Source organism: Ascochyta rabiei, chromosome 10 (assembly GCF_004011695.2).
Source record: "Ascochyta rabiei chromosome 10, complete sequence".
NCBI classification, from domain to species: domain Eukaryota; kingdom Fungi; phylum Ascomycota; class Dothideomycetes; order Pleosporales; family Didymellaceae; genus Ascochyta; species Ascochyta rabiei.
The window spans coordinates 1,463,764-1,479,563 of record NC_082414.1 but is presented as its reverse complement, the minus strand read 5'-3'; the positions used below and the strand labels follow the sequence as shown (position 1 = coordinate 1,479,563).

At 53.3% G+C, this 15,800-nt stretch overlaps 4 protein-coding genes across 4 annotated transcripts, besides 6 other annotated features; 1 reads left to right on the top strand and 3 right to left on the bottom strand.

Moving 5' to 3' along the window:
* Positions 1-1,479: 1,479 nt before the first annotated feature.
* Positions 1,480-2,700, bottom strand: EKO05_0006607 (Mannan endo-1,4-beta-mannosidase; the record flags this gene model as incomplete). Its single annotated transcript, XM_038940484.1, has 4 exons — positions 1,480-1,969; positions 2,039-2,358; positions 2,417-2,520; positions 2,568-2,700. The coding sequence occupies 4 exons, from the start codon at positions 2,698-2,700 to the stop codon at positions 1,480-1,482; spliced, it is 1,047 nt and encodes a 348-aa protein (XP_038798102.1).
* Positions 2,701-4,309: 1,609 nt separating this feature from the next.
* Positions 4,310-4,378: a tandem repeat.
* A 258-nt stretch (positions 4,379-4,636) lies between these two features.
* On the top strand, positions 4,637-7,692 carry EKO05_0006606 (uncharacterized protein; the record flags this gene model as incomplete). Its single annotated transcript, XM_038940286.1, has 2 exons — positions 4,637-6,955; positions 7,015-7,692. 2 exons carry the CDS (start codon positions 4,637-4,639, stop codon positions 7,690-7,692), a joined length of 2,997 nt encoding a protein of 998 aa, XP_038798101.1.
* Positions 7,693-8,508: 816 nt separating this feature from the next.
* EKO05_0006605 (uncharacterized protein) lies at positions 8,509-10,399 on the bottom strand (the record flags this gene model as incomplete). The annotated part of the gene is made up of 2 exons (XM_038940485.1): positions 8,509-9,421; positions 9,468-10,399. The coding sequence occupies 2 exons, from the start codon at positions 10,397-10,399 to the stop codon at positions 8,509-8,511; spliced, it is 1,845 nt and encodes a 614-aa protein (XP_038798100.1).
* Positions 10,199-10,223: a tandem repeat.
* A 1,156-nt stretch (positions 10,400-11,555) lies between the features above and the next one.
* EKO05_0006604 (uncharacterized protein) lies at positions 11,556-12,785 on the bottom strand (the record flags this gene model as incomplete). The annotated part of the gene is made up of 1 exon (XM_038946161.1): positions 11,556-12,785. One exon carries the CDS (start codon positions 12,783-12,785, stop codon positions 11,556-11,558), a length of 1,230 nt encoding a protein of 409 aa, XP_038798099.1.
* Positions 12,786-12,818: a tandem repeat.
* Positions 12,819-12,984: 166 nt separating this feature from the next.
* Positions 12,985-13,035: a tandem repeat.
* Positions 13,026-13,062: a tandem repeat.
* Positions 13,063-13,095: a tandem repeat.
* Between the last annotated feature and the right edge of the window lie 2,705 nt (positions 13,096-15,800).

Below are 15,800 nucleotides of genomic sequence, written 5' to 3'. Positions count from 1 at the left end.
AAAACTCTTCTTTCGGTCCGAAGCATGTTCAAGTCGATCTGTTCAGGCTCATGGTCGCGTGCTCTGAAGAGCTGCACGAATCTGCTGAGTTCATCTTTTGTAGAAGCGTGGCCTTCCACAACGGGCAGGGCGCCCTATCATGATGAAACGCTTGGCGAGATAGCGGGACTCTTATACAATGCGTCGCTCCTAATTCTCCATCGCTCTCAAAGGATCTTCACCGCTGCTCGCCGAGCTTAAGTTTGGGATCGACGGGGTGCAGGCATTATGAGTGGGCGATTAGTGGTGGTTATTGTGAAGTTATGCACTGAAGAGGAAGAATTTGGACGATTCGATGCTGTCTGAGGAGTGTCGAGGAATGCAAGAGCATAAACGAGCGCCGAAATTGCCAAGCCCATGGCCCCTGCCCTCGCGATTTTGACAAACTTCAAACTTACTTGCGACAAGTGTGCACACAAACTTGACTCCCGTGTTGTAGTGCTATGGACAACCCTTCCGCACTATGCACATGTTTTTGCACAACGATGCGACCAAGCCAAGACTGAATAGTTGCTTCATTGCTACCATCCATTAATATACCCAGCGTCCGTATTAAGCTTGCTATTTAGATCGTGGTCTCAGATTTTCATGTTATTTGAACAGACTCGCTTATAATATGTGAAGAGACACACTCACGTCAGGCCATAGTATACAAGTCAGGGCCAGGCCCACACTGATGCACCTCATCGTCTTCCCTCCCACACAAGGTACCGCTAAACAGACGGACAAGCTGCAACCTGCTGATTACCGCAGCACGACGCAGTTCCAGGATGTCTATCAGCCTAGCGTGAAACCAGACCTCGACATCAGCATCTTCAGGGTTACTCGCCTTCTGGTCATACAGCCGTGATCTGATGCGTGCCTCGCCTTTATTTTGCTGACAGACACAAGTCCAATAACGACCAGCATGCACTCCTGAAAGCTCTCCTGCAGCAGCAGTGCATTGTTGTGACTGTTTTGCCCCGAGAACATGCCAGCCTGGCGTGGATACCCAGACAATGAATCCCACTTAGACTTGACGGGTGTTACTTCTTCGCTAGTAAAAAATAATCAAGGAGACCCGAGACGCTTTTTGAGTAGTTGGAGATGATGTGTCGAGACGACTCGGACGAGTTTTGAACTAATGCAAGAAATTTGGATACTTCGTTGTGTGTTAAAGTACTGTCGCAGTAGAGAATAGGCCAATATAACGTGGCTAGGAGGGCAAGTAGTTGTGCGTACAAATATAACCTTTTCAGCTGCAACAAGTACTCTTTGAAGACAAAAAATCTTTGGACAGATGTCGGAGGTGGGGAAATGCTCGGATTCGTTTATTTCCTCATCTCAATTTGAGTCATTTGCTGAAGAGCTTAGCAGTCATCTCTGGTTGGTGTTGGTGTGCGCTTTGTTCGAATTAAAGTGAACGTTCATCTATTTAACACTACATTGGTTTGGTTAATGTCAACCAATCTTCTTGATATGGTCTGTGACAAGACACGTCCAATCCGAGCTGTTGTAGTAGATGGTATTCCCATCATTGCTTGTCAGCGCTCCCGTACTGGGAATTGTATCACCGAGCTGCCAAAACAAATCTGCAGCCATACCTGCATCTTTGAGACCCAAGCTGGTCGCCTGCCACTCGCTCTCGACTGGGCAATGGTCAGCGGCAACTTCCACTCCATACTCTTCCAGCAAACAGGGTTTGTTAGCTTTCTCGCATGCGGCGCCATGCGCAGTGATCCACGCACTACCCCAGTCGTTCGTTGTACCCCAGCTTTCGGGATAGAGATGGAAGGTGCCGAAGGAGACGTTGGGCAGTGCGAGGTTAGCGGCGAAATCAAGACCCTCGCCGAACTGGTAAGGGTACGAGCCATCGCCAGTGAGACCGAAACCCTCGTCGCCGATAGCAATCATATGGTCTGAGTCGAGGGAGCGGACGTAGTTGGACGAGCTGCGGATTCAGTTGGTCAAAACAGAGGTAGCGCAGCCGTTGCAGCGCGGCTCATTGGCGAGCTCCCACGCAAAGACAGCAGTCGAGGTGCGATAGCGAGAGACCACGGCCTCGACGTATGCTTGGTACATGGCCTGGCATTTAGTGGACTGGTACCATTGAGCGTTGCTGCTGACGCCGCAGGCGGAGAAGTAAGCTGCCATGCCACCGTAGTCAGTCCAGTTGTTTACGAAGTTGATGATGAGCTTGATGCCGTTCTTCTCGGCAGCCTTTACGACTGCGTCCAGGCGCTGGAGACCGTTGGCGCCAGTGTTAATGGTTGCTGTTGAGCCGGAGAAAGACTGGAAATACACGGTGCCAGAGCTGGGAATGGATGTGACATCGTTAACCTGTTCGAGGTATCAGTATTAGTTCGTACGATGCGAAGACACACGCCTACCCCCATACTCTCAGTATATTCTGCTTGGAAGTAGCCAAATGACCCATGATTACGTTCACATCATTGTCGTTGGTTAGGAAAGGAATCCAGTAGCTGTTGGTGCCGGCATAATCTGAGGAACGTCAATCTAGGAATCGATGACTGCTGCAACCGACTTACATTTCGTAACACCGTCGATGTTGAACTTGAGACCATCCACCTTCGAGTAGGAAGCTCGGGCGGATACATCGTTCCTAGCGGCCGGAAGTGCAGCCACTGCACCGGCGAACGAGAGGATCGTGGCAAGCTTCATGGTTGCTTCAAGTTAAGATGTCGAAGCAATGACGGACAAACAACGAGAAACGACAGCTCTTTATGAAGCATGTCCAAGCAATGTGCCCAGGACCAGACGTGAGCTTGACGGAGATTACCTTTCCGTTTCGAAACGTGTCATTTTGTTGCCGGCATATGAAAGGACTCTAGCCGTGGGTTGTATGTATGCCCTTGTGCTGTCGATCACAGACTTGTGCCATTCCAACAAGCATTTTCGTATGGCCTTATAGTGGGGTGCGCAGCTTTGTTGGAATCGTTCCTCACACGAGCGGAGGAACTTCACGGAGCCCAGCAATCCGGGCCGAAAAGGACCATATGACGATGGGAAGATGAAAAGTAGTCAAGTCATGAGGCTCCCTGTAGACTAAACGTGTGTCAAACGTCCAGGGTCTTCGATTAGCGAGACGCCAAAATCCGGGGGTGCAGTGGGTTAGTAGGTAATTGCTTGACGTGCGAGCCTGTAACAAGACAAAGTGGATATCACTCTCCGTTTCGCTCGTACGCGTATTTGCCCTTTGTCGATCATGTAGGTGACAGGTGTGCGCGATGCTCCAGCAAGCTTTGCGTGGTTGCAGCATACGATCCATGCCGCTGGTCTGTCGTTGTGGGCACGAGAATAACGGATGAAACTCCGAAGCCCTTTGTCTTGCCATGGAGACTCTTGACAAGTGGGGCGAATTAAGCCTGGCGGTTGGACGCGGAAATTAGATGGTTGAGGGAAGCAAAGGAGGCAACGTAGCAGAGTGCACGTCCAATACGGAACTCTCCCAAATATGTCATCATGACAGTCGCGAGAATCTCTACACGGCAAATATGATTATGTAAAGCATCGCTAGGCTGCCGTCTGCATGCATTGATGCGGACCTATACGCAGTGGATTGCATTCTAGAGAGCTTATCAGGAAGAAGGGAGGGAGCTCTTTCCATTCTGGCAAGGCAGCCACCAATCTCTCTCTCTCAGCAACTGCGGCGTAGCTGCCTATACATAGCACTCGCAACTCCCAGCGCCCTCTAGAGGTCGTTCCTCTTGTTGTTCCCGTCTCCCCACGCTTCTCCATACGTGCATGAGCTGAGCCTTGGAGCTGGTCGCCCGTCTTACACCCTTTTAGCATCTGCTGTTCCAAGCCAGCTGCACCACTTGACACCTACTGACGCGTCCCTCTGGCTCTTTGGCGAATCATGTTCACAAACACACCATCCTGGACTGCCGCAGAATGTTTGACAGTGCAGGGTCGCTCGCGCCGCAAACCATGGCACGGGCGGTTCCATGCTGCCCTTGTTTGTCAGGATGCCACCTACCCAGCTCGCTACAAGCAGCGCAAAGTGTCCCCGACGAGAGCAAAGCCTCCAGAGCCTGTCTCGACAACTCGCACAGTACGGCCTGGGCCTTGGTGGGCAATTCGGCGCGTTGAGCAGGCGCTGGCACGTCGTTGGGGGCTGGAAGCAGCCACGACTTGGCTCAAAGGCGCTACAGCAGCGCCAGCTGAACGTGCACGCTGACAGCGCTGAGACGATGCAGCCGTGGAGCCGCAGGGCCTGAGGCAGCCCGCTGCACAAGGCTGGACATGTCAGGCGTATCGCTGGCAATGTCTCTCACTCGAACTTTCACTCTCACTCTCACTCTCACTCTCACTCTCACTCTCACTCTCACTCTCACTCCTGCGTCTGCTCTATTGCCGACTTCTCGCTCAATGACGTTGCAACACTGGAGCACTGTTACAGGCCGTCGTCGCACAGCACAGGGTACCCCGGCCTGATACGAACACAGCCTTCTCGAACTACCAGCTGCAATTCGGCGATAACCAACGACGGCTGAAACTCGCTCAGGCAGCGCTGCAAAGAGCGGCAGCAGCAGCGGACTCAGCGGACCCTAGACAGCCCTGCACTTGACCGCTATCCGCTATCCCCGCGCCAGCCATGGCCGACCGCCGTCGCGAAGCATCGAGCAAACCCAACAGCGCCGACTCAACACCTGCACTGCCAGCCCTGGGCTTCGCAAACAGCCCTCCCTCCTTCGGCCTAAGCTTTGGTCAGCCGTCGTCCACTCCACCAACCTCACACACGGGCTACACGCGAGTGGGCAACGATGCGACCGACCGACCGGCCCCGCCCACAATTGCGGAGGAAGATGAAGGAGACATTGCACACAGCTTTAGGCGACCAGGCAGCGCTGGGCTGGGCATAGCAGCTGGAGACTCTCCCACCCTGGGCGGTGCGGCCATACCATCCCACGTTCGCAACGTGGGAAGCGCCCCAGCCTGGAGTCCAGACATCACACTGTCGCCCCCCGGCACGACCGAACCTTTCCTCGCCAGCTTCCCCTACGACTCGGCCGAGGGAACACCCGACTTGCGCCGCGAACGCTCGAGCCCGTACACTGGAAGCTATGAGCATTTCCAGCGTGGCATGCTGGAGCACGCGCGGACCCATGCCAGCACCACCGACTTCCAGCAGTACATGCATTCATCAGACACACAGCGGCTGCGCGGTGCGCCCTCCATCAAATCGGCATTCGAGAACAACACGTTCCACCCCGGCCAAGAGTGCCAGACAAGAAGAGACTTCTACCATTCTCGCTTCACATGGCTCAATGGCACAATCATCTTCATATGTTTGTTCTCTACAATCTTGTCGGGCATTTTCCTTGGACTAGCGTTGAGAGCGCCTCGTTATGGCCGGTATATCAGTACCAGCCCGGGCGCGAAAATGCGCCCTGCCACTGCTATTCTCTGGACTTCTATCTTGGCCAAGATCATCGAACTGTCCTTCGTCACTGGATTCGTCGCGTTCTTAGGACAAGTGCTCTCTCGAAGAGCCTTTTCGCGGGCTAGTGGAGGTCGAGGTGTGACACTGTCCGAGTTGAGTATGTGGCGTTGGGTCGTCCAGCCTGGTACTCTCATCACCCATTGGGAGACTGCCAAGTACGCTGGCCTGTCCTTTTTAGGCATGCTGAGTCTGCTGAGCGCAATCCTGGCAACACTCTACGCGCCTGCAGCAACCGCTCTGGTCCAGCCAATGCTGAAGAATGGCTTTCTGGAAACAAGGGTTCTGGCAGCGAGCGTCAAGACCGACTTCGCAAACATCAACTACATCAAACAGATGTGTCAGACTCCGATTACCAGTGACAAAGAGTACGGAGGTACGACTTGCACACAGATCGAGCATGCTGGCCAAGGTTTTTACAACTACCACAAATACCTGGCCGACTGGGAAATCGAAGCCGATACTGGCAATAGCTCATCAGAACAGAAGAAACGTCCGTTAGGTTTCGGACTCTTATATGAGAACACAACGGTCGAAGCCCAGTGGGTTGACATTGTCGATACAAAAGCAGTCTCCCAGAAGTACAAACGCGCCATTAACAACGTCTCTCTTGCTATGCCCCACGCGGGTGTGTTTGCAGCGGCACGCGACCAGAGGAATGGCATTCTCCAGCCAGAAGAACTGGACTCAGAAGGGACCTACTCGCTCCATGCATCTGTACCTTCGCCAGTCATGAAAGTCTTGTGCGTCAACATGAACGAGAGTGAGCTTGCGCCCATCGTCTACGACACGTGGAACGATCGTGAGACAGTGAACATCACGACCTGGCCCAAGCTACAGGGTAACGCGACCACCACAAATAGCACGGTAGTAGACGAGATCTTTGGTTGGACGAAACAAGACAAGAAGGCTATGCTTGATTATCCACCCGTGTTCGCCAGGTTTCCTAAACCCTTCAACACGATCCTGAACCATACCAGTCTTTCTTGGGGGAGGTCTGCCATTTATCTGATGGGGCAAGGCGGAGCCGGCGCTCCCGGTCCCAACATGACTGGTATTTACTCGGTCTGCAAAATCGATGTCGACATTACGCCGTACTGTAGCACACGATACGTAGCTGGTGGCTCTGGTGGCAAAATGGAAGCACTCTGTGAAGAAAGTGCTGGCGACATGGCGTACATCAAGAGCCAGACAAACGCGACGACACAGCAAGGTCTTAAGAACTGGCGAGACGTCGGTACCGACTGGTCAAACGCTCTCTCGCTGAACAATGGAATCATGGATGCGGATGCTAGTAACTCCAGACTTCTGATGCAGTTACAGTTGACGCCAACTGGCGCGAATGAAGCCGATCCAGATAACATGGACGTTGATTTGAGTCCATTGCTTCCTAGTATGAGTGAAGCTCTGGCTGTTATGTCTGGATGTACGCTGCTTAAAAGCTTCCTCGACGCGCCTTTTGTACCATTCTGGGTAAGTGGCTGATCTCAGTTGGTTCCAGCAGCGCTCTGAAGCCATGCTAACATGGCTAGAATTACACTAAAGCGATACTCGAGACCCCGCAAACTCAGTATTTCAACGCAACAATCGTAGCACAGCAGTATGCTTCTGGTGGAGTCGACAATCCTTCCAAAGCCTGGATGGTAATTCTCTTCCTAGTGTTCCTGATGAACATTTTCGTCCTTGTCTACTTCCTCCTGCACCGCGGTCTTGTCACGGACTTCTCCGAGCCACCGAATCTATTCGCACTGGCTGTGAACTCTCCACCCAGTCAAGCTCTCGCAGGAAGTTGCGGCGGGGGTCCAGAGGGCAAGCAGTACATGGTCAACTGGTTCGTCAACCATGAAGGCGAACATCTGTACATGGAGCCCGGCGAGAAGAGCGCTCTTCTAGCTGGGCACGAGCACTCACATGCGCATCCGCACGTCCATGACCACGACCACAGTGCCCCACCACAGGTACAAGCAAAAGAAAGTGGTTTCTTTTCAAGTCTCAAAACGGCAATCAGCGGAATGCAGCTACCTTTCGGGTCCAAGAAGAGAACTCCAGCCAAGGTCAGCCAACCCGCTGGTACTGAGCGACTTCGACCTCTGGGCACAACGGAGAGTAGGCGGTCTGGAGTATCGCTTTCCGAATACGAGATGGAAGACGGCGAGACAAGGACACAGCGGCAGTATGCCAAACTATCGAAGCGTAAGAGCATGCTTTGAGCATTGCATAGTTATCACATTTGTCTTCGTATGTACCATAAGTCTAGCCAAATACCCAACATGACTCTTATCAAGGTGTATTAGTAGGCACCGGAATTCTTCTAAAGCCTCGGGCCAGTCAAAAACACTGTAAACATGACCAAGGCAAAGAGAAGAGCAGCCCTCCAGCCCCCATCGACCTCAACGCCTCCACAACCACCAGTGCATATCCTTGAGATCTTACCGGTCAAGGTGAATCTTCGACGTTCACGGAGGCCTTCAGCCTGCCTTCCTCGCAATCAGCATCGTCCACAATATGCCGCACGACGATGCCCCCACTGCTCGTTGCCCACCTCACTACAGACGTCCCTCAGCCTGGAAATCGTCTCTGTGTGACTAGTGACGGCCTACCTACCTAGCACAGCCATGGGTTTTCTGATGGACATCCTAATCTCTAGGAACAGGGATGTGGTGGTACATTGGTGCGCGCAATGGCTCGTGGCTTCGAGGATGGAAAGGGAGCGCGGGACGCTGTGTAGCAATGAAGTTGGGAGGGATCGGGGACGGTCACAAGTAGATTGTTCTTTCGGTTCTTGAAGCTTTGTCCGTGCATGAATTCACATCGCCTCACACATGGCGTTGCTTTTGTAGTGGGTGTCGAGTAGCGCGAGAGATGGGTCGAGCGTGTTAGATGCGCGGGGTATTGAAAGAGGCGCGATTGTCCATTACCAAGGTCTTTCAGAGAGTGGAGTACGTAGAGGCTGCTGAATCGTTGAATGCTGGAAATTCTATTACTACTTCTAGCATCCTATCATGACATGCTGATGCATTAGCCATTTACCTCAATCTCTGCCTCTTGCCGGCCGGCTCCACATCTGGCTGAACCTTCGACTCCCGACCGGTTCTACTCTTCCTTACTACCGTGCTAGGTTCATCGGTAGTAGAAGACCTGGTGTGCTTCTTCTTTGCCTTGCTCTTCTTCAGGCTAGATGGCGCCTCGATGGTGAATGAGAAGACCTCGCGCTCTGGTCTGCTGTGTTTGCTTCGGCGTGGACGGCTGGACTCGCTGTCACTCTCGCTGTCCGCTGTCAGGTTCTCGGCAACCTTGCTCTGTGATCGAGCGACGCGCTCAGTCTCGTCGGCCCCTATTTTGTTAGCAGGATTTCCGTCTTTGCTCTTCTTCTGCTCATCTTCCTCTTCCTCGATGGCTTCGGTGTAATTCCAGATCAAGCTTAGCTCGCCTCTGACCACTGCAGTCAACCAGACACTACCTAGCACACCAGGCACAAGGTACAAAAGCGCCGGCTGTGCATGGTCCCATATCATCATGACGCCCAGTGTAGCCAGCAGGCCTAGCACGTAGCCGACCAAACTGGCCCTGAAGTATGTCTTGGGAAATGTAAACGGTGCTTCTGGCTTATCGCTGTCCTTTGCCCATAGCGGCCGTCCAGTCAGCGAGTGTGTCCAGAAGTGGTCGCTCCAGCGTCCCGCAAGTGGGACGTAATCTGCCTTCTCAATGGTCTCAGCTCCATCTGCTGATGCAGCGCGGATGAGTTTTTGGTGGCGAAGGTAGAACAGATACAGGTCAAAGCGTAATGCGAGCCCGATCACAATACCAGGGAGAACTACGTCGCCGAGTCCGAGCATAGCGTGAGAAGGAAGTGAGGTGGGATCTTTGGGATCGGCAGGGCGAGGGAACATAAGCTTGATAGGGACATCGAGTGACTTGGCTACGGTTACCATCATGGGTCTGTGGCCATGTTAGTAATACAGAGGACGCCACAGGGCAGACTTACGTGTAGAAGACGAAGTAGATGTCGTAGAAAAACAGCGCTCCCAGGATCAGACTTCCAGTAGCAAATGTCGTTGGGCTCATAAGTTGTAACGCACCATACGAGAAGCCAAATCCAAGAAGATTTGTAAGGTACCATGGCTTGTCGACAAAGTTGAAGTACGCCACGACAATCAGTCCAGTCAGCGCACCTACGATTCCGTGAACTCCGATCTTAAATTTGGCAGCGAGTGCGCGGTGTAGGTATAGCTTCAGAGACCACTTGTTTCCTGGCATGGCTCGATCGCTCCACACCATCTTCCGCAGACTCTTGTTCAGCGGTGTGCTCGCCAAGAAGCCTGGTAGAGGTGTGTTGAGCAACTGCCTACCCTTGATGTTGCCTGAAACTGGTACAGCTTTCTCCTCCTTGCTATTGATGTGGTAGAGTGTACCGTTTATGACGTGTCGACGCGGGAAGATGATGGAGTGTCCAATGTCAAGTACGTCTGTGACGAGATTCGAAACAGAGAAGACGCCAAAGATGGCAAAGTAGGCGTTGAGAATCTTGTTCAGTAGCGTTGGGTCGTTCATCCACTTCAGTAGAAAATACAGCCCCGAAAGTGCTATGCCTGCAAACAATGGCATCAGGATGGCATCCTTGGGCGAAAGACCTTCCATTCTATGCTGCTCCTCCTCATCGTCCTCGTCGCTTGACTCATCGTCGTCCTCGGTATCTGAATCCTTGCGGTGGTGAGCCTTCTGCTTCTTCTTCTTCTTCTTCGTAGGATTTGCAGCTGTGGAGGGACGAGAGAGCGAGGCGTGTGCGCCGGTGTAGATGGGAAAGAGGGCGGAGGCGACGAGGTGTAGGTATGTTGGCAGCATAGGCCGTGCCTCTGCAAATCCGTGGACGAGACGATCGAAGATCTGAGCGACCAAGGCGGGCTCGGCGTTTGCCATGGTGGCAGCGAGGTGTGTTGTAGCGAACGGTATAGAGATGTGTCCGTGGACGACGTTGATGCTTGTCGTGATTGGCCAGACTTGAACAAGTCAGGAGAGGCGTACGACAGGTGAAAGACCGTCAGCGACAGCACAGCGCCTTGGTGAGCAAAACCAGCTCCATCCAAAACAGTGGAGCTGTGGCGGTCACGAAGAGCTCTGAGCACTCACAAAGCTATGGAACAACACCGTGGCCCCTACCGCGGTTGGACGCGTTTAAGTGTGTCGAAATAGAACGACAACAAACTCTATGCTCATCGAGAAGAACAGAGAAGAAGAGGAACGCGATAATGCCTTGGCATAGATGTGACTGTTGCCCACAAAAAGTGGTGACTGTGGGGCTGCAAACGAAGCAAACAATGACGTAGCCCCACTTTTCGCTCGTGTGCGCGTTTGGTTTCTTCCCGAATCGTTTACCGATCTGCGCTGCAGGGACAGAGATGATCTGCAAAAGACGGCTGTTACAGCCACAACACCAAAAGTTGGTTGAAACTAGTGGTGACTAGTTAGTATCGCCTTACACGAGGATGATGGTTACATTGCTAGCATTTGGGTTTCGGTGGTTCTGTGGGCATACACGCTGGAGTCAGGGGTACAATGGTACCTTCATCACAAGGTTGATGGACTTGACGTACGTCTGGGAGACAATTCTTTGTATGGTCTTGGATATATTGTGTGTGCACGTATGGCCCTACAGCCCTACCATCGCTGTTGTTGCTTTTTGACAGAAATCTTCCATCCTCCGCTCATTGCTGCCGGAAATCAAACTAGATTCGCAAGGTACCCCTAGGCTAAGAAGAAAAATCGTGTGCGTCGTACGCTCGTTGTGTATGGATATCTGAATGGCAAGGAAAGAATACTGTAGCCAAAGGAGAAAGAAACAGGCGTCGAAGCCCAGGACCGGCAACCTATATGTGCAAAAGCAATTACAAAATCTGTATTTTTCCTCGCATCAACTCATAGTGACAGAGGATATGGAGGATGAAAGATCGCAACAAGCGGTAAGACCAGCTGTACCACAAGATGTCGACCCGGTCAGACCGAAAGCATTCATATGCTGAAGAAACGAACATCATCACCCCGTGTTACGATTGGGGGCAAGCTAGAAATCGACGGGTCAAACTGGTGTTGAGACTCTGCTTGTAGGTACGATGAAGTCGCGCAGCATATCGAATGACAAACCATCGACATGAACACGGTGCTGCGACTCGATGAACAAATCGTGAACATTCGATAGCGAAGCGCCCTCGAACGGAGAGACCGCACTCAGCATCTTCCCTTTTGGGGGCGTGACTGCCGCAACGATCCGTTCTTTCATATGAGGCGGGAACAGGTTCGAGACGGGACGTTTGCATTCAAAGTACGATGGTGTCGAGGCTAATGATGAAGAGATGGATGGCTTCGAAGAAGAGGTAAGCTGCGGCCGCGATGAATGGGACGATGGGTAGTAGTCGGCATCGTCATCGTGGGGTGGTGAGTGGGATTCGGTTGAGGAGCAAAAGAGGGCTGGCGGGCTGGGAAACTGGAAACCGTTGGCAGTATAAGGCTCCTCTTCTTCAGGCGTGGACGAGAACAGGAACGACTCGTTGGAGTGAGCGTAGTATCTCAGCACTGAAGGTGTGCTCCGGTTGCTTGCTTTGGACACTGCGTTCTGAGCGTACTGTTCAACCTCGGGTAGTGCGGGTACATAGTCGTCTTCGGACTCGTCGGTTGAGCTCCACGCAGAGAAAGCACTCTGCATCGGGGGCCGCACAGGGGGGATGTTGATGACCTGGGGTGCTTCCAAAGGTCTCCTTGTGGCCTTGTTTGGCGACTGCGGAGGAGTCCGCAGCTGGAAAGACAACTCCGGACACGAACGAGGAGAGATCTGGTCAGATGATGATGTGTAAGCGGGTATGGACCTCAGTTGTGCCTTGATGAAGGATGCAAGATTGGCGGAGTAGTCTCCCAGTGGGCTTGGGGTGCCGCGACCGGCCAAGTCACCATCCCTCCTTGGTGCAACTATTGTCGATGTACTCTTGTCTGTGGCATCGGAGGTATGTCGAGAGTGGTTGAGCTTGGCAGTGTGTGGCGTTGATGAAACATGTCTCTGGTACAAACTATCGAGATATTTGAGATGGTTCCGAGGGTCGAAAGTAGTGGCGTTTTCTTCTTCATTGACAGGCCTGTTTTGGCGGCCGCGTCTCCGGTTACGAACTGCAGCCCTGCCCTCGGCCAACATCATCCTGGCTTCTGGGGTCGAGCAGCCCAAAGCCTCCATGAAGGGCAATGAATTGCTTCTCTTTCTGTTGGTGGGGGGCCGCGGGCTTCTTGGCTTTAAAGAGGGGGACGAGCGCCGTTGTTCCATTGTGTTGTGTGAGTGTGTGTTTGTGCGTATGTGGGCTGGCGCTGGGTAAAACTCGGAGTTGGCCGGCTTGTAAGCCAAACGTCATCACCTCAGAAAATCCGTGGCTGCAGCGTCGAACGGTGGGTCTGGTTTGGGTGGAAGAGAAGTGGATTGACCGTCACAGAGGTCGGTGTGTTCCAGAAAGACAGACCAAAGGGCGGAGAGAAAGAGAGAGAGAGAGAGTGTGTGTGTGTGTGTGAGAGAAAGAAGACAAAGTCGAAGACAAAAGTCGGAGACAAAGTCGAAGTCGAAGTCGAAGTCAAAGTCGAAGAGGCTGCGGAGCGGAGAGGGCGGAAAGCAAGATGCTTATGGACGCCAGCTCGGTCGGTGGAAACGGGTCAGGCTTCTGGTATGAGTGGGGTCCGCGGTCGTTGCTTGCGAAAAATAGAGCGGCACCCCCAAGCCGACAAAGTCACTTTGGCTGTGCACATGACGTTTGCGAGGAGCATGGGCGAGTCTTGCGCGGCCTTGGAAAGGCGCGAAAGCAGGAACGAACTCATCGACCCCTGAGTAGTATGCTCTCCACCTTGCTGGATCCCGCTAGGCTGCACCTAGCGTTTCGTCCGCAGGCCAATCACCAGCACAAGCCACACACATCTCACAGTTAACGTCGTGGCGACTCTTGGTCGGCTTCCTGCTGGTGCTGCGCTATGGTGAAATGTCGTTCGACGCCAAAACACGAGGCCGAGGATACCCTAGACACTGCTGCTTGCGGCGCGGCAGCCAGAGTCCGTCGCACCGTCGCAGCAAGCGAGGCTGATGCTGGGTGATCACCGCGATCGCCGCCATCCTTGCCCTTCTTCGCCTTCTTCGCGTGTCTGCGTTGCTGCGCGGCCTGATCAGCCCTGCCACAACCCTGAAGCCCGCCTTGCTCGCCTGAAAACCGTCTTTCTGACTGGACGGTCGCCTGCCACAGCTAAGATTGAAGTGAATCGATCAGCGCGCGTCCACGTACGCCGCTTGCGCTGTGTGCGCCGTGTGTGCGCAGGGCCACTCGTCGCCGCCTACGGTGTAGAATAGAGGCTCCGATAGCACACCGGCAGCCGTGGTGCGGACCGCCAACATGCAGACTTTGCCGTGCCAGAAAAGCACCGGCACCCGCTGCGGGCTGAAAGGCTTATCCAAGGTTTGTCAGAGGTGTTCGGTTACTGGCCCGACTGCACGCTTCAAACCAGTTGCGGTCCGACGACATGGCACCGAGACTGTGGCACCGAGGCTGTGGCACCGAAACGCCAAACTCCAAGAGAAAACCGTTGCAATTCGACTGCACCCAAACACCGACATAGGGAACTCTAAAAGGCTGACTGCGTGATGCGTGATGGGAAGAAGCGCTAGCTGCTGGGGCTAGCCTGGCCGACAAACTCAACACAGACCTCTAAAGCAGAGACCCGTGAGACACATCAGCCGCAGCATCTGCTTGTACGTCGGCTTGAGACCAGCTTGCAACCTTCTGCAACCTTGTTGCGAGCCCAAATCCAATTCTCTCTTACAACTTACGCACGCAACGGCCTTGCTGCGGGCTCATTCGGTCCAGCTAACCTATCGTTTCACTGACCACGCCACGAGCAGAGCAGCAACGATACCGCTGGCGCCGCTTCGGTCCGCACGACAACTCTATTGCCTCCTGATCATGCTTGTGCAAACCATCATCGATAAAAGCATATTGCCATACATGACATCACCGGAGCCTGCGGGTAAAGCGAAACGGCCCCGCGAAACACCACCGCAACTTTGACATTGTTTGAGCACCAAGTGCCAGCTGTCAGACCTTGTCGCGTCCTTTTCCTCAAAAACAGACAGCCATATTTGTCCGAACCTTAAGCTGGCGTCCAGGCACTCTTCTCAACAGCACCTGCCTGCGTTACAATCATCTCCGCGTGTTTCACCAGCTTCGCCGGCAGCGGCGCCGCTGGTCGCCCAACGCAGTACCATCGATCGATCTCGCTCTTGTTCCACACACCAACGTCTCCCTGTCGATATTTCATTCTACTCACCTTGTTGGCCTTTTCTCGACGTCGTCTCGCGCGATGCGAATGGTTGCTCTGCCGTCAAGCACTCGAGCTCCGCCACTGCATAACCACTTTGGAAGTCAATGTCCATCGCAGCAAGTATTGCTGGCGTCACCATTCTTACCGTGTTGCCCACCTTGTTCCTGACCGCTCGGCTTGGAACGAAAAGGGCCAAGAGTTTACCATGGTCGTTGGATGATACACTGCTGGTCCTTGCTCTGGTGAAGCTTCAGTGGTATCGTACATGCGCGCTTTCTCTGACGCCAGCCAGTTCTTCCTATATGTCGTTGTCGCAGCGTTTGTTGTCGGCAAGTCATTCGCAGACCTACACCATGAACGACGTGCTGACGCCGACAAGCTATTGCAGTTGGACACGTTGGTCGGCGCAAGCCTACAGCAACTAAGAAGGACTCACAAGTGGCACTTTTCGTACGAAGACCTACCTCGACGTTCTGACTTGGCTTACGTTAGTGGATACTCTGGTTTATCCGAAGTCCAATGGCTGTCGAACTGTCCCTTACTCGCTGCGCCATTTCGATCTTCTTCCTCCGCACGGTCTACACGAAGATGTTTCCATGGCTGAGACGCATTGGTACCTATCTAATCCGCCTCAGACTCCTATATCAAGGGAAACCTCTCGTTGACATCTTGCACAGCGTACTTGTGCATTACTATCTCAACGGCTTCGTCCATCGTTACCGTAGCCGGAATGCTCCTACACTGCCGGCCCCTGCATCACAGCTAGGAGTTGCCGATACATGCCAGTCGTTCCTGCTTCGACCTTAAGCCTTTCATAATCACAATGGCCGCCGTAGGAATTGTCTTGGACGTCGTCATTTGGAGCACGCCTCACTATGTTGTTTGGCATCTGCACTTGCGCCTAGCTCATAAGCTTGCTATTACGGCTATCTTTGCTTGTGGGATACTGTTCGATGAAACACCATAATGAGGCGAGAATTGCGCTGAA